Consider the following 27523-nt stretch of genomic DNA (forward strand, 5'->3'; position numbering starts at 1 on the left):
AGCTTGGCAAGCCCCGAGAAAGGCTCTTCAGCTGAGCTGTCTCCACATGCACCTTTCAAGGTTCACATACAACCCTCCGTGCTATGGCTTTCTGTGCACCATGCTCAAAAGCAGCCCCTGGCAACGGCCGTCTGTTCAAAGAAAGGGTCTGCCTACTGGTCCTCCTCCTTTTGGAACAAAAGGCTTATGTTTTAATGAAATAAGATGTAGGGCACTCGAAAGGACACTGACGGAGCACAAGCCTGTTAGCTGGAAGGTACTTCTCATCCTGGTAAGCCTCCAGCTTTCAGGCTTGGAAAAGAGGACTGTGCCTCCAGTTCTCTGTGAGCCCCAAGGGTGACTGACACCCTGACACGTGAGCGCTTGGCCAGACCAGGCTGGGCCCAGCCCCCAAATACTTACTCTCGAGAGCATTCAGCTGTCTGAGTCCAAGAGGGTCTGAGTCCAAGAAGGTCTGAGTCCAAGCACAACAATGCACCCTCGGGCAAATTAAAGCCATCCATTTGCCACAACTTATTACCAAACCATGTGGAATGCAGAAGAAGTATAAAAAATGAGCTTCTCAGTGATGGGAGGCTTGCATTCTATCCCGGGCGCCAGACCACTGCAACCACATGCTGGACTATGTGAGTCTCACCCAGACAGGGGTGCAGCTGGTAGTGACTCAAGGTGTTTTATCACTGTGTGTCCTCAGGCCAGCCATCAGATAGGAAAAACACTCCTGAAACAAAATTAAATAGTTTCAGATCTAATTTGACCAGGCTGAACTAGGTTGCAGATTGATTTTCATGGAATCTAATAGACAGCAGCACACACGTTGTGGATCTTACAGAAAGTCCACCTACCACACTGCTGTCTCCTCCCCCTGCGATTCAGGAGAAAAAATAAGAACTAAGATTTCACAGGCGGTTTGCCTCACCCTGAAGACGCCTGGACTGTCCTGCAGGGCGGGTCGCCCGAATGCCCTTGATGCTGTGAACCAAGGTGAACATTCCCACGGCCCTCCTTAAAGCCAAAATGTGCACCAGGTCCTGAGGGCAGATTTTCCAGGAGAACTGTGCTTGGCGAGGCTTCCTGGCACGGCTCCCCCAGGCCTCTTACACCCGGTAGGGTCCTGGCACATTGCACTTACGGTTTGCCTGTGAGCATGGCTCTTGCAGGCTCTGCTGGGTACGCAGGCCCGGCCCCTCCTCCTCAGAGGTGGGCATGGCCTTCCATGTAAACTAGGACACAGGCTGCCCAGTGGCCACGTGTGCGAGTGGCTTGAGATCACGCAGAGCTGCAGAGCTCTGTCCACCTGTCCCAGTGCCCAAAAGTCCACATGAAAACTTGACTTATTAGATTGATCAACTGTTCCATATTCCATTTCAAGTATGTCAAGGAAAGAAATGGCAAATTAATGTTTCATGGCTATTTTACCTGGGTTCCAGGACTGGACTCTGAAGGTTTTAAGGAACGCAAGGAATGTTAATCTGGATCATGGTGCTGGGAAAAGCTCACAGAGGGAACCCTAGTGCAGCTCTGCGGGGAGGGAGGTGGCACGTCACACCAGGAGACATGGTCAGCACAAAACAGCAGCGTTCAAAACAGGTCACGAGAGGAGCCAAGAGACCCTTTTGTTTAATTCAAGGTCAGATGTCTCCAGCATTCATTCAGTCATTCAAAAAATAGTTTTGATCACCTGCTATGAGGCAGGCAGTGTTGCAGACAATGGGGACCCAGCAGCCCCGATGACAGCAGACAGGACTCTGCACATGAAGTCTGTGTCCTAGTCGGGAGAGGTGCACAGTTAGGTAAGTCTGACATATAGCACTGATGCTGGTTAGGCAAGCCGTGCACAAAAGGAGGCTATAGAAGGCAGTGCTGGGCTGCTCGGGCCAGTTCTGGGCTGTCTGGGTCTGGGGCATAGTAAATGCTCATAAATCTTTGTTGAATAAAAGATGATGGAATGAATGAAGAACAGGCTGTTTTCACCCTGGGTCCCAGTAGCCCCAACTGACCAGGGACTGAACTTGACGTGGAGGATACACAGGCAGCTGAGGCCCAGAGGTAGGCGTGGCTCAGGAGGCAGGAATTAGGGAGTCTCACCAACACTCCATAAGACCTACGCTTGCCAACACGTCGAAGCCCATCGCATATGAATGTCGGAGCAGCACACGGCTGCTTTGATCTTGTGGCCGTGCTCAGTCAGGTCAGCCTCTGGGAGGATAATTTGGCAGCATCACTTGGCCTGAGATGGGCTGCATGGTTAGATGAGTCTATTAGGGAGCTGAACAATAACAAATACCATTTTCATACATTAGCCAGGAGCTCCATTTTAAAGGGAAGTAATTAAATTTAGAATTGCAAGTTCAGATACTAACACTTTGACCTGCTCTCTAAACAATGACTTGTGTGATCAGTGTTCTATTTTCAGTTATAGAGTATATAATTCATATGAGAAATGAGCAAATTTCTAACAGTGTTGAAGAAGACATTATTAGTGTTGACAATGGGGCTACATAGAGTCAGCCGAGACACGGTGACCTGATGGGAAGCTCTATAACATTTTATTTCCAGTTTCCAAATGAGTTCAATTCAACACCTTAAATAATAAAAGTAATGTTAGAAAATACAATAAAAACAAAGCTTGACCTAACTTCAGGAATGCCACAGGCAACAAATATTGCTGGAAACTAGTAAATTGAAGAGAATGCTTGTCTCCTGTGGCACGTGCTGAGTTCTGTGGACGTGACCGATCACTGCTAACTATACTGAGTGTGTTGCACGTCGGGCATCCTGCTGTGTGTCACCTCCACGTCTCATTTCATTCTCACAACAGCTCCGTGATGATGATGATGATGATGATGATGATGATGATGATGATGACAATGTTACATAACAGATGGGAGCTCATTGCAGAAATCCAGATGACAGCAGACGTGGCAAGCAGGGGTGGGGAAGTAAGAAATGGCCAGGAGGGACACTCTGGAATGCTGGGTGACCTACTTACTATGTGGAGAGAGGACAGTAGGTGAGTCTGAGTAACTCGAGGGTTTCAGTTTGGCCCTCCGAGTTGGATGGTATTAAATGGGTCAGAAAACACTGGGCATGCTAGTTTTTGACAGGACATACCCTTCCAGTTTGGAGCAGATGGGCTCAGAAATGCCTCTTAAACAGTCCAGCATAATGTCTCATAGGAAGAGCATCAGAAATGAAGGAGTACAGTTACCTTCAGCCTCCCTACCTCTAATAAGAGTTTTGTTTGTAAGTGGGATGACCTTGTGGTTTAGCATCCAAACTGGGGCACCCATGTGAGTGATCCAATGCTGCTAATAATTACAGCATACTGACAGGGCCACCCTGAGCAGACTGGCGCAAGGTTCCTGCTGGGCAAAGCAGGGCAAGGCAGCACAAGTATCGTGGAGATGCTGCTCAGCACAGCCTCACATGAAGCCACAGCCCAAACTCACACTCCCGAGGAAATGCAGCCTATACAGTAGAAACAGACATTGTAATGTCAAAGAAAATGTAAAGGCATCACCTACACTGGCCACCATCCAACAGAGTGAATGGTGTGCTCTGAAGAGCACACCCAGTTTCTATATGTCCCAGAACTTGGACTTGGGTTATGAAGAACAGTCAACAGACATGGCTGATGGTTTGGTTCCACTATGCTTTGATAGCACATATATAAAATAACCCTATTTCCAGGATATGAGTGCTGTAGTAGTCAAGGTTCTCCAGAGAGACAGAACCAAGAGAATGAGAGAAAGATTATAAGGAATCGACTCACCTGATTACGGAGTTTGATAAGACCCACAATCTGCCATCTGCAAGCTGGAAACTCAGGAAAGGGTAGTGGAGACCCAGGTGGAATAGTTGGAAGGTCTGAGGACCAAGGGAGCCAGTGTTGTAGATTCCAAGACTAGTCCGGTTCTGAAGGCCTGAGAACCAGGAGAGCAGTAGAAAATGGTTATCCTCCTTTTCTCCCGGATTGGATGAGGCCCATCCATAGTGGGGAGGGCCATCTATTTCACTCAGTCCTCCAACTGCAGTGCTGATCTCATCCAGAAACACTCTCACACACACACCCAGAAACAATGTTTAACCGGATACCTGGGCGTCCTATAGCCCGGTCAAGTTGACACATAAAAGTAACCATCACAAATGCATAACTTGGTGCCCGAAGAACCTGGTGAGCTGGAGTGAGTGAAGGGATGGAGACATCCGAGAGGAAGAGGTCATGGCCAGAGAACACCAATTAGGCAGTCTTTCATAAAACGTAAAATTATAAAACAGAAGGATTTGGGTTTAGCAGGTCTCCAAACAAAAGAGGGCGGGGAGGCGAGAGGATGCCAAGGAAGGAGGCTACAGGACCTGTAAAGAACCAACAATGCTGAAGGGGAGATTTGGGGAAAAAAACACGTCTCGGGACGAGAAATCCAAAACCAGTGTAGGATTAGCACTTGTGTGGAGAATTACATTTCTCATTATCTCTGCATTTCACTAGCTACAGTCCTCGGAGGACCCATGTAGGTCTGTGGGGTTCAGTGTTGATTTTGTGAAATTTTCCAGCTTCAAGCTGGTTATCTGACAGAGCCCCTGACCAGAATCACAGCCCAAGCACCGCTTGTGAGTTTCTCACAGACTCGCTGGTCCTCAGAGCCAGGTGAGCAATGGAGGCTCTAGATGCCAGCTCAAACCCCTACAATCTAGTTCTAGTCCGTCGAGGGAGACCTTGGCCACCTGCTCTCTCTGACCCATTATTCTTGGCATCTCACACTACTTGGAACTGACCTCGACCTTGCCCCAAATGAGAGCCAGCTATGACTGCAATGGAGGAGAACATTCCAGAACTGCGGTATTCCTACAACAGCCACAGTGCCCACTCCCCAATTAGGAAAGGAGCAGTATCTACGGACATGAGTGCTATGAGAACGACCAAGTGTGCATTTCAGCATGGGAGGGCTGGCGAGTGGGCAATGAGATAAAGCAAGAACATGTCTATCTTCCCAACTTGAGAAATGCACTTTAGCCTGTGTAAAAGGGCGGAGTCTGTAAGACAGCTCTAACACTCCAAACAGTTAGCTTTAATTTTTGCCACTTTCTTAACTGCCTGGAGAATTCTAGAATGCATGTACTACCAACAGCAGATTGCGCTCAGCCACGCACTTGGGATGTGGAACAAACTGAGAAGGAACCACTCCAATGAACCTCAATTTCACGGGTCCCAGCAGAGGTTAATCTCTTGAAAGAAGCTACAGGCTTTCTTGTCTGGTCTCAGAGTCTGAAATGGCCTCAAATAGTGTCACAGGGGAATATGACCTTCTTGCCTCACCAGATTATCTGTTACTGGTGTGGACCTTCGCTGCCCCAAAGAAAGAAGGCAGCATACAACCATGTCTAGGCAGGATGGCCATCAGATCTGAAACACTAGTCATCCAGCACTGCCTGTCTCCCAGTAGTGAGGGCACAGAGCCTAAAGCAGCCCTCACTCCTCAGAGCTCATGGAGGATGCTAGACCAGCTTAGAGAAAGACATCATCCACTTTCTGCATGCACCCACTCCCAAATGGAGCATAAAATGAAAAATGTTGAGACTTTACAAAGTCACTGAGTGCCTTAGCAGAGAGTTTGGAAGGCTATGAGCATCTCTAACTGAAATGCAAACACATACATTTTAGATATATTTTTTGACGTAAATACACTTTCTTGCAAAGAGTAACCTTCCTCCATCAATCACTTGTCAGGCCATCTGTGTGTTTGCCTGCCATTCCCATCAGGAAGAGCACATAGAGCGATTGGGTTGTTTGTTTGTTTGTTTTTAGGTTTTCCCTCTACTTCCAAAAATAGGCCAAGTGTCACTGGGATGTGACACACACACCAAGCCCAGATGTCTACGTAGTCTGCAAGAGCGCTCACAGCGCCATGTGCATGCCTTGGTCAAAAACCGACCTGGAATGTGTCCCCTGTTGGTATGGGAATATCTTGGTGCTGTGGCTTTGAGGGGAAGCTATCTAGGAGGACAACATGCCTTAGAAATTAAGCTGTGAGAAAGGGATGGATTCTATAAGGGACCCCCAATTATTGCCAAACAACTCATTGAAGGCCGTGCTTCTAACTCCTGTGAATTAGAGGTTGCATTTTCACATGTGTAGTTAGTAATAGTTCTCATAGCTACCGGGAGCTCACCACAACCTTCCCTTGGGGATTATGTCCCGTGGAATTTGGGGATTTTGAAGAGGAATTTAGGAGTTGTACGTTCCCTGCCCCTTCTTGGATCTTTAAAGGATAAGAAGGCTCCTACTTTCCAGGCGGCAAGGCAGTTGGGGGTCCTCAAAGAGCAGATCTCACCAGTTCATTCAGAAGTTCCAACTCCTTAAAGTAGAAATATGAAGCGATTAGTGTATGTTTTTCTGTTTTTCTCCTTTCACTCTGTTCTCTCCCCTCTCTATCCCTCAGTGAATCTCAGGCAGAGCCCATAACTCCCTGTGGAACCCAATCCAGTCTAGAGTTGTACCAGTGCATAACCAATTCTAATCCCATCCAGGGAGAGGGAAGTTGGAGGAAAGAATCTCTGTTTGATTGGCCAAGGTTGCAGTGTGCCCATCAGAGGTTCTGACTGGCCATCATGTCCGCTCAGTAACAGGTGTCCTAGAATTGGTTATTCCCTGGGGCAATTCTGCGGACCTGCATCTGGATTTAAGACTCATCTTGAATGAGATCTCTCTTTCTCACTCTCTCTCTCTCTCTCTCTCTCTCTCTCTCTCTCTCTCCCTTTCTCCTCCCTCCCTCCCTCTTTGTCTCTCCCTGTCCCCCACCCTTCCTCCCACTCATCTCTCACAATCCAAAAGTTCTATGTGCTACTCTCTCGTCCCCTGGGCTCCCAATTCAAAACCAAGTTCTGTATTATGACCTCAAGGCTCCATGCCCAGGGTAGAGGGGAGGCAGACAGAGTTGCCAAGTTTTGGGAGCTTAACTGGGTTTGGGAAGCACTCAGAGCCCTTGCCAGTGTCACTCTTTGTGCCCAGAGTGGCACCCCCTCCCCTGATTGGCACTAGCCCTGTCTCTGGAGCCAGACCACCTTGTTCAAAGGCCATCTCTGAGCTTGATCAATGGTAGACACTCTTATTAGCTGTTAGGTCTCAACTGACCAGCATCCTCCTGAAAGACGCCTCCCTGACATTCAAGGTCCCTATGGCCAGGCCAGGTCTCTGCATTGTCTCTTCTTAGCATCAGAACTTGAAATGATTAATTAGGTGTACAAATATTTGCATTATTGGCTGAATGTATTAGTTGGCTCAGGCCACCATGACAAATGCCACAGGCAGGGTGACTTAAACATTTATTGTCTGACATTCTTGAGGCTGGACATCCAGGATCGAGGCGTCACAGGGCTGGTTCCTGCTGAGGCCTCTCTCTTTGCTCCTTGATGTGCAGATGACCGTCTTCCCCCTGTGTCCTCACATGGTTGTCCCTCTATGTGTGTCTGTGTCCTCATCTCCTCTTCTTATAAGGATACAGGTCATACAAGATTAAGGACCACCTCTTCTTACCTTCATCACCTCTGTAAAGACCCCATCTCCACATACAGTCACCTTCCGAGGTCTCAGAGGTCAGAACTTCAACAAGAATTTTTAGGGGACACAATTCAACCCCTACCAGTGGCATAACATACCGAGGCTGGTGGTACCTGTTTATTGGACCCATTCCAGATGAAACTCATGAGTTTTCTCCACATGGAAACCACTGGGAGTGATCCTTACAAGGTCTTATTCTTGTGACAATCAAACCACTTTGTGTGTCACGAAGCTCAGCAACAACCCAGAGTCCTTTTTCCGCTGAACTGCCTTGTGCTGTTTGTAGGGTGGCAGTTTGAAAACTGTTTTAAAATACACATTCCTGAAAGCCTGAGAGGAAAATTCTTTGCCTTTACTCAAAAACGTGATTCCGTTCTCCTGCCTGCATGAAGGTTCATTATTTTCTTGCTTCCTAGGGTAGCCCACCTGTTCCAACTGATTTGTTTGTGTTTGGATACAGGCTGCGTCTGTGAGAGACATACCTGTGATCGATTAGAATATACGGTTATGAAAAAAAGTGGGTCAGACTTGAGGGAGGCCATCTGTCAGAGTGTGTTTTGGTGAAGAGAAAACAGAAGAAGGGAACTTATAAAAGAGGCTGAGGTTTGTAGCCCAAAGGGGCCAACAGAATTCTGTGGCTTCCAACTGTCACCTTCTTTTCGAGTTATGTAACTGTTCAAGGCAGCTGAGCTGTGCTAGATTGGAAGTGTACATGTCCTACAAAAGCCAGAAATGGGATAAAACTGTACTTTCTGTTGTTGAAATAAGGACAGAACCGAAATGCTCAATCTATGTCATTTTTCCAAGTAGACTCGTCCATGAAACAGTTCATGCTTTTCAGGGAACAGAGTAGGAGATCCAGCCCTTGGACATTTGAGCAATTGCAATTTGTTTTGTTTTGTTTTTGCTTTTGTTTCATGTATCCATCACCTACTGAAGGACATCTTGTTGCTTTCAGGTTCTGGCAGCTGTGAGTAAAGCTATAAACATCCATACAGGGTTTTATGTGGACGTAAGTTTTCAACTTTTTTGGGTGATCACAGATATTCTCTTCAATTACAGTTTTTGTTAAAATTTCCAATGAACACACTGTTCCACATGAATGGATTTTTTTGGACAACTGATATAAGCTCATGCACCAGTGGGTACTTTTGTAATTTTCGTCTTCCTTGGCAAAAATTACTTGATAAATTGTTTATAAACAAAACAGCTTGCAAAGGCAAACATTGATTTCACAAAGTAGGCTCTAAACACCTGAACGTTTTCTCAGTTCCTGACATCATCATAGTGGGTAAACTGAGTCATCTGGGCTACTGAGATGTGTGTGGTTGGGCATGCTGTTTGCAGCTCTGACTCCATGCCCCCATTTTCTGGGGCTCTGTGCCACTCCCTGGTTACCTCTCCCTTGCTCTTATATATGTAATTGTCTTGATATGAATCTGAGGATGTCTTATCCTTGAGGAGGCAATTTTTCTTGTTGCAGCATCAATGCCTTTGTAATACATTTTAGCTTTCAAATCTATAAAATAAGAAAAAAAGTTTACTCTTTCCTGAAAGACACCTCTCTTTACTATCTAGCATCCTCAATTTTCTTCTTTATAGATTAAAAAACATTTTGCTCTGTCCTTCGTTTTCCCTTTCTAGATTAAATAATAGGGTGATAGCTGCTTCCCTTCATTTACTTTGTTGTCATGGTTTTACTTTTAACATCTTTAAATCTTGGAGTATAATTTACATACAGAGAAGTGCACAGACTATGCGTTACAGTTCAATGACGAATGACACACTCGTGTAACACGTATCTTGTCCAAATATAGAACATTCTCATCATGTCAAGAAGATGCCTGAGGCCCCTCCCAGCCAGTCTGCACCCTTAAAGGTGACCTGCTCCTTGATTTCTTTCACCGGGAGTAGTTTTGCCTGTTCTGGAACCTCATATAAATGAAAATACATAGCATGTTCTCTTTTGCACCTGGATTTTTTTTGCTCAACATAAAGTTTTAGAGTTTTATCCATATCACAATGTATTTTAAGACTTCCATCATGTTTACTGCTGATAGAATCTCATTGTATAAATGTAACAGGGTTCATTTCTCCATCCTTCTGTTGATGGACATTTGGGATGTTTCTAATTTTGAGCTATAATGAATAAAATCTCTCTAAACATTCTTATACAAGTCTTCGGTTGAACATATATATCACATTTATTTTGGGTAAATGTCTACAAGTGGCATTGGTGATCATAGAAGAGATGTACATTTAACAGCCAAAACATTTTCCAAAGTTATAATCCTCATCTATGAGAATTTATCTCATCTTTGCCCATATTTTGCATTATCATTCTTTTTAATTTTAGCCATTTTAATGGGTGTGTATTGATACTTCTTTATGGTGTTTATTTGCATTTCTGTGGCATGTAACGCTGTTGGCCACTTTTGCTTGTGCTTTTTGGCTATTTGTTTATTTTCTTTTGTCAAGTTTCTATTCAAGTATTTTGCCCATTTTTTTAAATTTGGATTTTTTGTTTGTCCTTTACTATTAAGTACAAGAGTTCTTCTTCTATTCTGGAGAAAAATCAGTTATTTTGATTGTAAATATGTTATCTTAATCTATGGCTTACTTTTTGTTTTCTTTCTTTTTTTTAAATTGGGGAATTGGGGGGAGGGGAACAGACAAATTGCTGTCGTTTTGTTCTTCAGTCTAGTTGTGGAGGACTTTGCTTCACTGGCCCAAGTTGGCACCATCACTGCGCTCTTCCCGGGCGAGGCAGATCAGTCGCCGGCTTCTGGACGGCCGCTCACTGCGGCTGCTGGCCACTCACGCTGGCTGCTGGCTACACACGGTAGCCCATGGCAACCCACTGCCACAGGGGCTGCAGCCTACGCCATCACCGGCGACTCATGGCAGCCCAGCCCCAGGTTGAGCTGTTGTTCAGCATCTTAGCTGTAGAGGGCAGTGTCACTGGCCCTCACATGTGGGATCCGAACCGGGACTCTCTGGCATCCCAAGCCAGCTCTTAATCAACTGAGCCACTCGGCTGGCCCCACTTTTTGTTTTCTTAACAGTATCTTTCAGTGAGCTAAAATTTTTAATTTTGATGAAAATTAATTTATGTTTTTCTTTTATGATTCTTGCTTTCTGTGACTTGCCTAAGAAATCTGCCTACATAAAGACCATGAAAGTAATCTATATTTTCTTCTATAAGTTTTATAGCTTTAGCTTTTAGTTTAGGTTTATGATCCATTTTGTGGTGATTGTCATGTATGAGGTAGAACTCAGAATTCATTTTTCCCAAGATGGTGTGCAGTTTTTTCAGCACTACTTGTTGAAAAGACTTTCTTTCAACCCCTTGTATTACTTGGAGATCTTTGTTGAAAATCAATCTATCAGATAGGTATGACACTATTTCTGAACTCTCTATTTTGTTCCATTGTTCTATTTATCTGTCTTTGGGTCATCACTGCATTATATTTATTCTTTGTTATGAATATCCTCAGCCAATGTGATGTCATATGGTTCCAGGAAAGGGCTCCTGCCCTCTGAAAATGCTTCCCCACAAACTCCAAAAATACAGGAAATTATTTCAACAAGAGCCATTATTTTGCAATGAGTAAACTGCTTTATATGCACACATCCTGGGCCACTTCAAACAATGCATAAGAGACAGTTGCAGTAAGTGTGACAGATGGTGGCTATACCTTTCCTGACTGTGACTTGATAAGAGGACAGCCCCAGGCGCTGTTCCGCGCCAGGGCTAGTCCAGGTGGGCGCATCTCAGGCACTTCACAGCAGACACTCTGGGCCTGAGCTGAGTAGCCAGGCATGGGGAACAGGGAGCACCCAGGCGCCCCTTCCAGCCACCTTCTCCTTCTTCCAAACCTTACGACCAGCAGGTGCCGGAAGTGTGGAGAATTCTGTTAACCAGCATCTCTCTACATACCCAAAATGTCCAGAGCTGAGTAAAATAAAAGTATCGTCTCCATTTTTCATCAGAAACCTGTATGAAGCCAGATTTTCCAAAGATGACTGTGAAAGACAGATGGGCCAGGGGCAGCGGGCGGGTATGGCTGGGGCCGCAACATGCAGAGGCAAGGCAAGCATGTTTGCAAACGGGGCCACATCCTGTGCCTTGCCCCAGCCCCTGGTCAGGCCATACTAGTTTCACCCTGCCACCCTCTCTTCCTTCTGCTTCTCTTCTCGTCCCGGACTGGTCCATCTGGGAGGCGGAGACATCACATAGCTATGCTTACAGTGTCTTTTCAGTGAATCCGCTCAGGGAGCTGACCAGGGCTCCCCGTAATCTGAAGAAGCTTTTGGTGCTGGCCACCACCACCTGGACTGGCCCTCCCTTTCCCGCCCTGTCTCCTTTCCTCCTCCTGGGTTCATGTTGCAATAAAACAAGATTGCTGCTATGTAATTAATTTGTTCAAAAGAATAAGAAGCCAAATGAGAAACTTCGTTAAAAAAAAAAAAGTGACTGTGAAAAACACAAAGACTAGAACTGGGTGGACAGAGGCACTCTGCTCGTAGGGGACCAACTGGCACACGCGCCAACCTGGCAAACGTGTGTCAGGGCAATGACCGCCAAGAGAGGTCTGACATCCAATAATCTCTGCTGTCATTATCTAAATAAAAAATGTACCTCCTCATCCTTTTTCTAATGACATTCAAAGGCATGGCCCACCGTCTCCTAGGAACAGCCGTGCCCCTGGGGAGCCCCCGTGCTTTCCAGGTAGTTCCCTGTCACAATGCAGTGGTGTGGGGAGCAACCAGCAGACAAAGGTCAGCGGCTCTGCTGGCTCCCTGTCCCATCTGTCTTGCTGGCCCATGAAACCTAAAACCCCACCTTGGACAGAAGAGGAGAAAGTTAGTAGGGCATAGAAGAGATAGGGTTACTGGGTAAAACACAGACGTCAGTTAAGTTTGAATTATTTTTTATGTTTTAAATTGTGGTAAAATGTACATAACATAAAATTTGCCACATTAACCATTTTTAAACATATAGTTCAGTGGCGTTAAATCAATTTACACTGTTGTGCCACCATCACCACCATTATGTCCAGGACTTTGTCATCTCCCAAACTAACACTCTGTACCCCTTAAACTCTCACTCCCCATTCCCCTCTCAACCCCTGACACCACAATCCACTTTCTGTCTGTGATCTGACCACGCTAGAGTCCTCATATGAGTGGGATCACACAGTATTGGTCTTTTGTGACTGGCTTATGTCACTGAGCATGACTTCCTCAGGGTTCATCCATGTTGTAGCAGGTGCCAGGGTTTCCTTCATTTTTTAAGGCTGAGTGATAATCCATTGTGTATAGACCACATTTTTGTTATCCCATCACCTGTGGGTGGACACTTGGGTTGCTTCCTCCTTTTGGTGATTGTGACTAATCCTGCTGTGAACACGAGTACACAGAGATCTCTTTAAGTCCCTGCTGTCATTGTTTAGGGTGTGTGCCCAGAAATGGGGCTGCTGTTGGACAGAGGCTGTACTATTTCACATCCCACCAGCAGTGCAGGAGGGTCCCAACATCACACCCTCACCTATACTTGTTATCTGTTGTTATGTTTATGGCAGCCATCCTGATGCATGTGAGATGGCATGTCACTGTGGTTCTGATTTGCATTTCTAATGACTAATGATGCCATGTATCTTTTCATGTGCATATTTGGCCATTCGTGTGTCTTCTTTGGAGAAATGTCTGCTCAAGTCCTTTACCATGAATTTGAACTTCAGATAAAGAATAAATAATTTGTAATATATGTATGTTCTACACATTATTAGTGATGTATATATCCTAGAAAAGTATGCTGTTTATCTAAAACTGATGTTTGACTAATGTTAAGTGTCTTACATATTTTATGTGGTAAACCTGGCACCCCTAGGAAGCGAGAACTTTGATGGATCTAAAACAATCTTTAAATATCTCACAATTTTGCTAAGGTGAGCTGTGAAATGGTTTAGTGTGTTTTTGTGGGTGTTGGGCTGGTGGCCCTGCTTTATTAGAAAATTGTAATTTCATTTTGAGGTGCTCCAGACTAAATCATTTGAGCCTCACACTCTTTGTGTAATATTACTGGGCTCCCTTAATGAAATTATAACTCAAGCAAGAGATTTCATTCCGTGGCAGTAAATTAGCCTGGGCTGAGCTTGCTGGGGCAGGCCAACCCTCCCTGGCTTCTTCTTGTTTGGGAGAATGAAGAAGGAACCACATTTTGTATTTCAGTTATTTATTGTTCTCTTTGAGTGAACATTGCATTGTTGCCCGTCCCTACTGGAAACAACAGCTGTTAACAGGCTCAGAAATGAATTTCAATGTGAAACCCCCCGGCTTCTGGAAAGCTTGGCTAAAGAGAAAACAAGCTGAGAAAGGACAGGAAAAGAGCAGATTTCAAGCTGGGTCTGGGCACCTGCCGGCTAACTGCATATAAACCGCTAGGTACCAGTGTCTTGGGAGACCACACTTAGAAGTGTGCCATCAACAGTCCTCCTTTCTGATGCCAGAGGCAGACAGAGGCAGCTGGAGACAAAAAATGACTGCACTGAACACCCTGCCCTCAGGAGTGGATGCGAAGTGTCCATAGAGCAAAGTCACCAAAGGCCTGGAGATCAGGGCCCTGGACAAGCCCACCACAGCAAGAGCAGGAATGACTGTCGCAGCCCTGTCACACACTGCACAAGCAACGGTGACATCTGTGGTGTTTTAACAATGTGGTTAAGATTCCCATGGAGTATCATGTATCCTGCAGACTTGGGGGGATGGGGGGTGAAGACACCAGACAGAGGGACCTGACAGCAGGGGACTCCGTTCTGCTTGGGGACTAGTGCTCCTGACTTCTGTGGCTGAATTGGACCAGTGGAACCTCTAAAACAAAACGCTCCCCTTTCAGCCCCCTGCATTAGTCATTTTTTAATTTCCCCTGTTTGTTTGTACATCCCACTTATACCCCCTTAACTTCTCTGTTCAAGAGAGAATCTGCTGAGACCATGACCACGGATAGAACCTCTTTTGTGGTTTATGCGGCATTTCTTCCCACCTGCTGTCCTTGGAGGTGCCTGGGCCCCAGGATGCTGGGCAGCTGGGGGTGGGGGGGGGCGGAGAGGAGGAGCCTGTGGGCAGAGGTGTCTGTGATTCTGCTCCCAGCTTCAATTACACGCTCCCATTTGCAGGTGGGCACAAGCCCCTCCCCCATTTCCCCTTCCTTCTGCCTCTTCCCCCCTGCTACTTATGCTCAAACACGCACTCGGTACACTTTACAGTTTAGATGAAGTCCATTTTTTTCATGCACTTCAAGTCCACAAAGCAAGTTCTCCACTAATGGGAAAAAATAGTCTTGGTTTTATTTGCACGATGCTCATTTAATTGTGGGATCTTTTTTACTTGCTCTCTGTGAAATGACCTCAGTCTGGCAGGCTCTGCCCCCCCTCAGGATCCTGTGAGCTCAGGCAAAGCTGTTGCCCTGGAGACGATTACTTCAAGTTTTGAGGGACATGGAACAAGAGGAGGGGATATGCCAAAAATAAGAAGAGAAGAAAGATGGAAATCACAAAGTTTAGAATTGAATGGAGAGAGGAATTTGATAAAATGCTGTCAGAAATTCAATAAAAAGACTGAACCAGAATGAAGTGGCTGGAACCCAAGTGACCCTTCAACCTCGCTTGTCCAAACCCTCAGTAATAAGAACATATGAAAGCGCCAACTTGTTCTGAAACTCAATGTCAAAAGTGCATTTCCTGTTCTTTTCTTTCCAGACAAAGTCAGCATGTTGTCAGCCTTCATGGCTCCCTTCAAGCACTTGAGCCCCGGGGCCACAAACACGGAGGATGAAGACAATCTAAGTAAGCAGTTCCCCTCCCTGAAGAGTGTGGGGGGCAGGTCCCAGCCTGATGTGCCGAGGGGTGTCCTTCACTGTTCCCAAAAGCAGAGGCCCTTGGGGTGATTCCAGGGGAGTACTATCTGAGCCTGCTGGAGCAACAGGCTCTGCTCCTGCTCTCACCTGAAATCTCGTCCCCACCTGGAATTCTGTCCCCACCTGGAATACCATCCTACCTGGAATCCCATCCTCACCTGGAATTTCATCCTCACCTGGAATCCCACCCATCCCCACCTGGAACCTTGTCCTCACCTGGAAACCCACCGTCACCTGGGTGGTAGGAAAATATTAGCAGTGACTATGTTATTGAGAACTCCAGAGAATATATATATATATATATGAATATATTTATATTCACATTTTTATAAAGTTCTCTTGGGACATCCCTCTCCTCTTTTCTGTGTCTTTCCCTTCCAAACAAGAGAGAGAGAGTGAGAGAGAGAGAGGGAGAGGGAGAGGGAGAGGGAGAGGGTAAAGAAAAATGAACAGTCTCTTTGAACACAGTACAATTTCTTAACAAGGAAAGAGCTGGACGGGTGCCTGCCAGTGGGAACATTCTGGCACGTGAGCCTGGAGAGATGCTGAGCAGTGTAGTGTGGGGACCAGAAGCCGGTGTGGGGAGGGGACCTGAACAGCACCCCTAGTCAGACCCCTGAGGAGCAGAGCTGCCAGGACTGGCATGTGCGAGAGTCTGGGAGCGGCTGGCATGCATTGCACTTGCCTCTTCTGGGAGCATATTGTCAAGCATTTAACTGAAGGGGGCAAATGTTCCAAATCTTGTAAATACCTCTTGTGTTTCAGCATTACCTAACAGATGGGTTACCGTCTCAGCCAGAAAGAGTTCAGAGGGTGCCAGTGGTCTTGGGAGGGGGAGGACGTGGACTGCTTGTTTACTAGTGGTCACTGGCATGATTGACGTGACCAAGAAGCAGCAGTGGGAGCACTGGCCCAGGAATGCTCTCCATTTGCTACCAGCTTGTAAGAGATGCAACGCACCACCTGCATAGCCCTTCCCCAGAAAACATAACAGACTGAGGTGAGTGCCCCGGGTCGTTCCACAAAAGCATAGTCACGGAGTGTTTGCTCATCAGCCCCAGAGCCAACCCTAGCGATACTCTAGCTTGAGTCCTTCATTTTCTAGATGAAAAAGGACAGGCGTAGAGGATGAGCAGAAGTCATGTGGGAGTCAGAACACGGGTCTCCTGACCATCCGTTCGGGGCCTCGGCAAAGCACGGAGTCCAAGGGAAGCATGGATAAATTATTGCTTCCGTTCTGTGAGGTCTAAACTGGAAATTTCCTAGGACTTAGCCAGTGTATTGTGAGCTTGAGGAATTCAATCTTACTCTTCCTTTGTGTTCCCTCTGAGCCAGATTAGTCTCCCCAGGCAGGGCCTTCTCTCCCCCTTGCCTGACGATTTCTGAGGATGGCACAATTCAGGAAGTAGAAGGCCGACATCATCTCATCCTCTGTACTCATGAGCCCCACAGCCCTGGGCCATGAACGTCAACGCTCAGACCTTCAGAGCCGCATGTCCAAGACAGGGACAGTAATGTTCCCCGGGTCACAACTTTGAGGGCAGAATCGAATGAGATAATGCATGAAGACATTTTAGGCAAGGGCCTGGGGTATATAAAGGCGTGGTCAAGGTTTTCCACTTCCTGGGATTAAGGCTGTTTTCCCTGAGTCAGCTCACTGGTAACAGGTGAAACCTTCAGATAAGCATGACTTATTGTTTATTACATATTAAAATGCCTTTGAAATGTTTAGAAAATCGTACTTTCTACCAGTGGATTAGTCACCCCCTTTGTAATACATGCTGTGAACATACTCAGAAAACCCTCTCCTCACATACTGCTCAGAGGTGCCCTTCCACATGGTGGCCTGGTCTTAACACTTGGCACGACTTTTATCCAGGCAGCCTGTCAGTTTGCTGCCCAAATGCCACTGGCAGGTGGAAGAGGGGTGACTGCCACTCCCCTGGAGGGGCCCATGTGTGTGTGTGTGATGAGTATGTGTGTTCATGTGTGTGCATGTATGTGTGTTTGTGTGTGTGATTGGTATGTGTTCATGTATGTTCATGTGTGTGTTTGTGTGTGTGATAGGTGTATGACTGGTGTGTGTTCATATGTGTGTGTGATGGGTGGGTGTGTTTGTGTGTGTGTATTCAAGTGTGTGGTGTGTGAGTGAGATGTACGTGGTGTGTGTGTGATATGTGTGATGTGAGGTGGATGTTCACTGCGTGTGCATGTGTGTGCAGTGTGTACACACAAGTGTGTGGGAAGGGAGGGTGGCTGGTAGAAGGAAACGAATCCTTGCTTTGGAGCCCCCTGTTTTTATCTGTCAACCTTCAAAAGGGTGTGTCTGGGTGGGTTTAAGATGAAGGTCACCATTCAGGACCATCTGTCTCCCACCCCCCACCTCTGCTCCTCCCAGGAGCTGAATTGCAGTGTCCAGGGCTAAGCTGGGCTCAGCCATCAGTAGGCAGACAGAGAATTGGCCTGAGCAAGGACGGTGCCCATGAGCCCACCTGGAAGCCAGTGGTCAGCAGGGTGGGTCCCAGCCAACTGTCTGTCAGACTATGCTGTGCTGTTTAGACTTTGTGTTTAAGCTGGTAGCCCTGCAAGCTTTCTTCTTGGAACTCTGAGGGAACTCTGAGGTACTGCTCTGGCCCCACAACTTCTGTCCTGCCACTGACACAAGGGTGCCCACGAGGGCCGAGGCTGCATAGCCCGTGCCCTTTGCTCTGTAGTCAGGGGAAGAGCATCCCGCCGGCCACATCTGCTCAGCTCAGCTTCCAGTCTTTGAAAGGAGACTTCTGGTCTTGCTGCTGAGCCTGATCCAGGAGCCACCGGTGCCAGGACTGACTCACCAGGCCCCCTGGCTGCCACCTGTCTGTGCTTCTCACACGTGGGTGAGCCGTAGCCACCCCGCTTTACACACTGTCCCCATTGACCCTGACAAAAGCCCGGTGTGGCCCAGTCCATCTGTGCACCAATCAGACGACAGCCCCCAGGTACACAGAGTCTCAGCCACACTCTTCTCTCCCAGAAGTGACCAGCCAGGGCTCACAGTATCCGTGAACCCTGGAGCCGGCTCCCCAGACAAGGCTGAGCCTCTGAAAATGACAGGACACATCACAACAGAGTGAGACAAGGGGGAAAGCACTTGCCTGCCCCATGGCTCCAGAGTGGTTTGACACCCCCCTCACACACACCCCCACACCCCCACCCACCCCCCACTCACACAGGCTGGTCTGTGGGCTAATCACCAGTGAGGTTGGGTCCAATTCCTTTTCGCATTTCCTGAGCAGACACCAGACAGGCCCAGAGTGCCTAAGTACACAAGGAAAAGGTTAAAGGCTGGCGACATGCCCCAGGGGGGTTTGCATGAGGCAGCCAGGACAGGAGCCTGCTGGGGACAATGTCCCCCACCTCAGAGGTGACACTCGGGGCCACCTGCCCCTGAGACTCACAGAAGCAGGAAGCATCTCCAGTCTACAGTCAGGAGGGAGAGCAAGCATTCTCGGCCTCCTGATTTGTTATCTCCAGGTTTTCCCCTGACCACAGAGTGAGTGACAACTATTAAGGAAATGAAGAGAAAGTGAGACTCATTTCCTGGGTCAGGGAAGGGATTTCCCCTACTTAGGATCACTAAGTGGAAGGAGACGTGAACTCGTGACACCATGGCTGACACCTGCAGAAAGCTCACGTCGGGGACAGGCAAACTGGTGGCAGCCTTTCGAGAACAGCGGGCATTTCTTTACACAGCTCCGACCAGGGCAGGTCTCTCCACCCTTGTTCCTCTGGGCCCCAGAGCCATCGGACCACGTGTCACTGTGTGCAGATCACAAGTGTCCGTCTGCCTCTCCCACTAGACCGAGCATCCCAAAAGGCAAAGGCCACTTTCCCCTTGTTTGCCCCAGGAACCAGATTACTGACACTTGGGAGGTTTGGGGAAGTCTTTGTGAGAATCAGTGTTTGTCTTCCAACCTGTCCCCCACAGCCCTGGGAGACAGACGCACTGTGACCCCTACTTTCTGCTGGAACCTGGGATTCCAGCACCTAAAATAATCAGGGAGAGCAGCTGGGCCTAGACAAAAAAAAAAATGGCTTACAGGTGTCTGTCTCTCTCTTTCCTGTTACACTAGTCTCCCACCCCCACCCTTATCCGCAGTCTCACTTTCCACGGTTTCAGTTACCCCTGGTCAACTTCAATCTGAAAACATTAAGTGAAAAATTCCAGAAATAAACAATTCTTAAGTTTTAAATTGTGTGCCGTTCTGAGTATTGTGATGAAATCTTGTGCCGTCCTTTTCCAACCCCACCCAGGGCATGACTCATCCCTTTGTCCAGCGTACACCTGTTAGTCACTTAGTAGCCGTCCCGGTTATCAGATAGGTTATCAGAGAGAGAGAGGCCACATTCATCTAACTTTCATTGCAGTCTATGATTACAATTGTTCTGTTTTATTATCAGTTATTGCTGTTAATCACCTACTGTGCCTAATGTATAAATTAAACTTTATCATAGGTATGCATGTGTGGGATTCGGTGCTATCCACAGTTTCAGGCATCCACTGGGGGTCTCGGAACTTGTCCCCCACAGATAAAGAGGACGATTGTATTTTTTAAAAATCTGTTAGATTTTCCTATATGTCAGGGGTTTGTTTGGTTTTGGGGTTTTTTTATGTTTATTTTATTTTATTTTTTCATCACGCCCCTCCCACAATCTGCCGCCTTACTCCCCCGCCTCCCATATCATACATATCTATTACAATTCCATTGACTCCACTCCCAAACTATATGTCATGGTTTTTGCTGAGCCTAGTACATGTGTTCCTTTAGTCCAATCTCATAATATAAGATTTATTAAAACCCACCTTTTCCATCTTACGAAAATGACATTTGGGCAGGTTGAGGAACTTGGCCAAAGTCACATTTACATAAAGGATGGAGAGGACTTTGACCTTTACCTGCTTGACCCTGGAGCTTGACCCCTAGTCTGCTTGTTTGCAAAAGCCATTGGGTAACGTCATGCCCGGAGATTCTAGCTACTATGTGCGGGATAGGACCTGGCAGTCTGCATTTTTAGTTATTAGCTATTAGTTATTGATTATTTTGGAAGGGCTTTTAGTGCCACAATCTGATCATCACGTCTGTGCCACAGGAGACTTTCATAATGACTGTCATCATCGGATATTGAGTATTGTGGCAGAGCAGAGCATGGAAGCAATCTCAGTGCAGACAGTGGGAGGACTGGGGGCCATGATGGCTACTCCAAGATACACCTTTCTACCTGACAAGGCAACAGAGCTGATATGCTGGTCCCACAACCTCCATACTGTGAGAAATCAGTAAGCAATTAGAGCTCCCAGCAAGTTTCTAGGCCTTCTGCTGTGGGGACCTTTCAGCTGGGTTGTTTTTTGTTTTATTGGTTTTTTTTTCCATTTTTACGTTCAATTTGGGAAACTGCCTGGTTAATCCAATCTACTGGCCTGGGCCTGAAACACCCCCCACGGCAGAGCTCCTGGTTGTGTGAACACAGATGCATAGCGATTCACAGAGGAGGATGACATGTGGCACTTGATATCAGGAGGTAATTGTTTCAACTAAAATAGCCTATAAGTGATGCCATCCACCTCTAACATTGAAACGCTCAGGTTGACACTTAAACAAATCGCCTCTGCAGACCTAATGTTTGATAGCAGCAAGCTGCTCAAGAAAATACTAACAGAACCGCCACAACTTAGAGAACAAAGCTCATGGACAGTGGCAGTTTTAGCACCTTCAAAATGGGCCTCTCACCACCAGGAACACCGCCAGTTGGGCTGGTGGGAATAGGGGCAGGAGGCGTCACCCAAGCTGGGAGGACCACAGCCCTAAAACACAGACAGGAGCCTTCTCAAGTGTGGGGGGCACCTGGTGGTTCAAGCATCTACTGTGCCCTTTCTCATTATTATTCTCCAACAGCAGTGCCACCAGGAAGCAACAGGGGCTCTGACCTTGTGGTTCTGTGGGGTCCAAGCTGAGGGTTTCTAAAGAGGACAGTCTCACTAGTGAAGAGGTGTCCAAGACAGTCAGCCTTGAATAGCTAAATTATCATTAAGTTCATCCATCACCCACAGTTACAGATGATGACTTTGCTAAACTTAAATCATATAATTTCTTGCAAAAGACTTGTAAAAGAGTAGAGCTACAATGGAAGCTCCCTGCAGGCCCCCATCTCATCTACTCCTTGTTTCCTGGGAAAGGGAGCATCTAAGCTTCACCTCCTATGTCTGATTACACGAACAACTTGTGGTGTCTGTGCTGTTATCATTTATGTTCACGACATCCCACTCTGTGTATTACTCTGCAAGTTGCTTTTATTGTCTAACATCGTTGTTCTGAGATCCCTCCATGTTGGAGTACATAGACCTGGTCATTGAACATAAGTGCTATCAGGTGTCCCAGCCTATGAATGCACAACAGTTTGGTCACCACCACACCACAGGGAAGGCCTCAGCATTGCCCGAAGCTGAGAGAAAGGACTACATGTTCATTTGGGTTTGGGGGTGGCTATGGAAGAGAGGGGCTGGAGACCTATACCCGGCTGTCCTAAGCCCTGTGACAGCGGCACTCAGAGCAGCAGGGGGAGCAGCAGTAGGTAGGTCAGGCTCCTCCCCACATCCACACCCCACTTTCGGGGGTCAGAAAAGTTAGTATCTCCTGTCAGCCAGAAAACAAAGGGTGCCCTCAAAGGCCCGGAGGAGGTGCTGGCTGACAGCAGGGCTCACAATCCCTGGCAGTGGTGTCTGGCATCAGGCAACCTGAGGGCCCTGGGTCACGCCTGTCTGTTCTCACCTCCAGGTACCAGCAGCGCAGACGTGAAGGAGAACCGGAATGTGAGCAACCTAGAGGCGCGGCCGCTGCCCGCCGGCGACAGGGCCCGAGGCAGCGTGCCCGGCGTGAAAAGAAAAAGGCCCCTGGAGGAGGGCAATGGCGGCCACCTGTGCCAAGTGCAGTTGATCTGGAAAAAGTTGTCCTGGTCGATGGCGCCCAAGAATGCACTGGTCCAGCTGCATGAGCTGCGGCCGGGCCTGCAGTACCGGATGGTGTCCCAGACAGGACCGGTGCACGCACCCGTCTTCGCTGTGGCCGTGGAGGTGAACGGGCTGACGTTCGAGGGCACGGGGCCCACCAAGAAGAAGGCCAAAATGCGGGCGGCCGAGCTGGCCCTGCGCTCCTTCGTGCAGTTCCCCAACGCCTGCCAGGCGCACCTGGCCATGGGCAGTGGCCCCAGCCCCTGCACGGACTTCACCTCCGACCAGGCTGACTTTCCCGACACGCTGTTCAAGGAGTTTGAGCCGGCAGCGCCAAGCCCGGCCTTCCCTGGCCGCCGCCCCGCTGAGCCCGAGTTGCTGTCTGCAGCATGCCGGCGGGGGCGCCTGCTGCGCCGCACCCTAGACCTGGTGGCACCGGGAGACAGGAACCCGGTGGTGCTGCTGAACCAGCTGCGCGCTGGCCTGCGATATGTGTGCCTCTCCGAGCGGCCCCGCAGCTTCGTCATGGCCGTGAGCGTGGACGGGAGGACGTTTGAAGGCTCGGGACGCAGCAAGAAGCTGGCCAAGGGTCAGGCCGCGCAGGCCGCCCTCCAGGCCCTCTTCGACATCCGGCTGCCCGGCCACGTGCCCAGCAGGAGTAAAAGTCACCTCTTGCCCCAGGTGAGAATTCTCAGGTAGCTGCCGGATGCTAGGACGACCGTGAGCGGGGACAGGCAGCAGGCAGCCCCTCTGCTCCTGCGGCTGTAAGTAGATAGCGCCCCATGCCCCTCCCAGAAAAGACAGCTCAGCTGGTCCCAGCATCACCAATAGGGCATGTCAGGCTTTGGAGAGAGCCTTGAGCATGTAGAGAAAGAATGTCAACACTTGGACTTGGCACAGATGTGGGAGGACGAGTGAAGGCAGGTGATGTCTGCAATGACATCAGTGGCAGGGGGACAAGGCAGCGCTGGTATGGGGCCACTGTCCCCAAACAGGAAGGCGGGTGGTATCAACCGGGCCCTTCAGTGACTTGGGGGCTGAGCTCTCTGCCTTGGGAAAACCAGCAGGAGGTGCAAATGAATGTTAGGTGGCAGTTTGGGCACAGCTTCTCGCTAGGGAGGCTGGAGGAAGCGAAGTGAATGTGAGTCGTCTGGCCTCAGTGACTTTAACTGGAGGCAGGTGCCTGTGTGGCCCCCGGGGGCCCCACATAGAGGAGAGGGTCCAAGAGTTCAACCCTCGGCTGTATGCAGAGGGCTCAGAACCAGGACGGGGCTGGAGCCTTGTGTCACCTTCGCCTCTGGTCCTTTCATACCGGTAACCATCTGCTTTCTCATGCTGGTTCCCCTTTGTTCACTGGAGAAATACCTTCGTAGCACTAACCACATGTCGGGATCGATTCTTACCCTATTCCCAGTTTTCTAACTACTTATTTATGCAAATTACCTTTCTCAGCATTCTGAGAATTGTCTGAGGGTGTTGCTAATGTGTGAGATTCAGGAAAGTATCTTTAACTCACTTTGGTGTCATTTGGGGGAAGAAACATTTTATAGAGTTCAAAAGCACTCAGCCCAGCACCGATCCACAGCGAGTAGTGCCCAGTGGTTGTAGGCAGTCGGTCCCATCACTGTCATGATCCCATCGCAACACCCAGGACGGGAGGCCGTGCATACCTCAGGGGGCATGGAGGGGGCTGCACAGCGGCCCTCCCTGAGGCACAGGACACATGCCTCGTGCCAAATCCCAAAGCTCAGTAAATATGTGTCTGATGGAGGTCCACTCCTCATAGCCCAGCCGGGTGAGGGACACAGAAAGAGGAACCCCAATCGAGAGATGGCCATTTCTCCCCGCATCTTCACCCCCAATGCCTTCATTTATTTTTAAATATTTATTGCACATTCTCAGGAGCGGTTGGGAGGTTTTAGACCACAATCTCCACTATCTCGCCCTTAAGCCCACCCTCAGGTAATATATAGTCCAGAAGGAAACAGGTGTTTGCAAACAAGTTCAGCATCACAGGTCCATGAGCACCTCTTACCAGAACCCCTGCAGCCTCGTTTCTCTCTCCTGGCACTTCCATGTTATTTGTTTCCTCTCTCTTTCCTTCCAATCCTGTTTCTCCATTATCTGTAGCTTAAACTTGCCCACCACGCCAAAGGAAGCCACTGGGCCCCCTGTGGCCCGATGAGTCACAGGCGACCCCATCCCCAATATCGCCTCTGTCTTCTCGCCACCTTCTCAGAGGTCCCCGCTGTATGGAGGCAGTGGCGTGGCCCTGCCACCCCTGCTCCCAGCCGGCCCCACCCCTTGTGGAAGTTGAAGGGTGTCAGTGAGTTCCCGCCTCAGTATGTTCTCTCACTGTGTCACCCCAAGCTTGCCGCGCAGGGACCGGGAGCACCACCGCTCTGTAACAGTCATTTGACCCCAGTTGCAGCACATCAGTTAAAGCCACAGCCACTAAATTCTTTTTCTCTGACAATCTGCTAACCACCCCGACTGGATGATGGAGGGCATGGAGCAGCATGAGGGCTGCTGGCCATCCATCACACCCAAGGTGCTGCCATCCTGAGGCTCATTACCATCCCCTCACCCCATCGCCCGGGCTGGGTAGGGCTGAGGCAGGTCAGAAAACCCAGGACCAGGTGCCATCAGCGGCTTCATTAAATTCAAATGTTATCTTGAAAACGTAGTCTGGATTCAGGGACTCATCTTTAGAAAGAAGATTCCAAGAGTCCCGTAAATGCTGTTTGCTCTCCTAATCGGCCCAACGCCCTGACCCTACAGCAGACACCTGGTCCTGCTGGACCCTGGTCCTGAGCTCCAGCCCCAGGGGCACAACGCTTAGCTATCCTAACTGCGTGTTAGCAGCGGCTCCTGGAGAGGAGGTCAGGCATCCCCTCCCTGGCCAGGTTCCCAGAAAAGGCAGGTCCCCCAGCCAGTGAGCTCTGAGGACCCTGCCTGAGTCCACCCTGGAGGTTGACAGGGCACTTGGTGCCAGAGAGACAATTTCGGGAACTTGGGTACCAACACCAATATTTAATGTTCTCTGCCCAAAGTCCCAGGTTCCGCCCTACACAGGGAGTGATAAGCCACGGGTCTGGTTCTGAGACACACATGTTGGGCCACACTTGTATAGAAGCAAACTGAGAGACGTGTCCCAGTTTAGTGCTTTAACCAAAGGCTCGGTCTTGTCTGAGTGATCCTGGATGGCTCCCTCTTCAAATAACATTCAGTGAGATGAACTGACATTCAGCGAAAACAGTTTCAGGTGTGATGGTGCATAGGGTTGTATAGGGTGAGTGTGTAAAGTGCCACCATGGGCCAGGCTGCATGAGATGCAGTAGGTGCTGGAGGGAGGGCCAGCCTCACGCAGGTGAGTCACTCAACTGCCCCACCAGGTAACCCACCCTCGGAACCTCATCAGGGCTGTGCCCTGGGCGTCAGCCTGGATAGCAGGATCACAGCGGGACCAGCACGGTGGTCAGATGTTTGCTCTGAGGCTGGAGATTCTAAGTAAGCCACTCCCCCCAAATGCCCCTCGAGTAAAAGCCTGCAGGGAGCACTCTGGAGGGGTGGCTGCCACTGCACTCGTTGTCCAATCAGCTTTCTTGAAAGAGTGAGGCACCTACTCCTCTGAGAGTAACATCGAGTGTCTTGGGTTGGCATGGGGGGCGGGGGGGTGTACCATGATTGGGGCTGTTCCTGTCCCCACACTCGGACCCCATGGTTCCCTCCGGCTGCAAACCAGGTGTCCATCTCACTCACTGTCAGTGTGTCATCTGTGGGGTGCTCCCCAGGTAAACAGTGCTGAACAGGCTAGGCTGGGACTCTGTCCTGGATTCCATCTAGAGCCTCTGTCTGTGGTTGCCATGAACTCCCTTACTCATCTGTGCTAACAGTCACTGTTTCACAAATGAATAAAATGATCAAGGGCTTGGAGGGAATGACTACGAGGTTTCTCTCCCCAAAACAATCTCAGTGCATACGTGGGTGAAGGATCAAATAGAAGCTCATCACTTAGGGGCTGGTCCTTCTTACCCAACACTTCTGAGCAATTCTATAATTCTCTAAGGCAGCGGTTCTCAACCTTCCTAATGCCGTGACCCCTTAATACAGTTCCTCATGTTGTGGTGACCCCCAACCATAAAATTATTTTCGTTGATACTCTATAACTGTAATTTTGCTACTGTTATGAATTGTAATGTAAGTATCTTTTTGTTTTCCGATGGCCTTAGGCGACCCCTGTGAAAGGATCGTTGGGCCCCCAAAGGGGTCGCGACCCACAGGTTGAGAACCGCTGCAAGGGAAAGAGGGAGGAAATTCTCCTGGTTGTTAAGAGCGGCTTGTCTGATGTTAACTCTTGTTTCTCAGAAGCTGTGAACAGTTGTGTGAACAAGGTGCTTGGTTTGGGAAGGGTGGAGGGAGGCAAGAGGAGGAAAGGGACATGGCTGTTTTATCCAGAATTGTGGAGCCCTCCTAAGACTGGACTTTAAAATGGTCACCACCTCAGGTGGCCCCAAAACTAGTACAGTCACCCCCGACTCTCCATGGCTGCCCTCCTGGGACAGATGGAGCTAACACCTGGGCAGGTGGGCCTCATTCCAGTCAAGACTCCCTGGACCCTGGTCACTGGACAGCACTGGGTCCATGTGGAGCTCTGCTATTTTCCACCAGCATGACCTGGGCTGATCTGGGCCTCTGGAGGGAGGCTGAAAACTCCAGCTCTGGGTGGAACCCCCCAGCAGTGGGGGCCAATGTGCTTTGCCTCCTTGGAATTGTTCTCCCCCTCAGCTGTGACCACTTGCCCAGGCTGAAGCCGTGATCATTCTGGAGGCCTTTTTCCTTTAACACCTCTGCCTGCCTGGGTTCTGTGACCACGCACACCCTCTTGTGGTTCATGAAGAGAGAAAGGCAGCCACCCTTCACACAGCCAGCTGACCCTGAACAACTTTCCTTCTTCATTTTCCTGTTTCCTCAGAATAGACACTGACAGTCAGAACTATAGTGACAGTTCACTGTTGTGACACATGGAAAAATCTCTTAAAATCCTTGCTTTTTTTTT

General features: G+C 48.7%; 1 protein-coding gene across 2 annotated transcripts in view; it reads left to right on the plus strand.

The window, feature by feature from the left end:
• The window catches only part of ADARB2 (adenosine deaminase RNA specific B2 (inactive)), a 400959-nt gene that overhangs the window by 248109 nt on the left and 125327 nt on the right, over window positions 1-27523 (plus strand). Inside the window, exons 2-3 of one of the 2 annotated variants that reach the window (XM_019628648.1) lie at window positions 15322-15408; window positions 22292-23145. In XM_019628648.1, coding sequence (XP_019484193.1) covers window positions 15322-15408; window positions 22292-23145 — 941 coding nt within the window. The remainder of the gene's footprint in view (window positions 1-15321; window positions 15409-22291; window positions 23146-27523) is intronic. The other variant, XM_019628649.1, reaches the window with a different exon arrangement.

The sequence above is a fragment of the Hipposideros armiger genome, unplaced genomic scaffold (assembly GCF_001890085.2).
Source record: "Hipposideros armiger isolate ML-2016 unplaced genomic scaffold, ASM189008v1 scaffold_801, whole genome shotgun sequence".
NCBI lineage: Eukaryota > Metazoa > Chordata > Mammalia > Chiroptera > Hipposideridae > Hipposideros > Hipposideros armiger.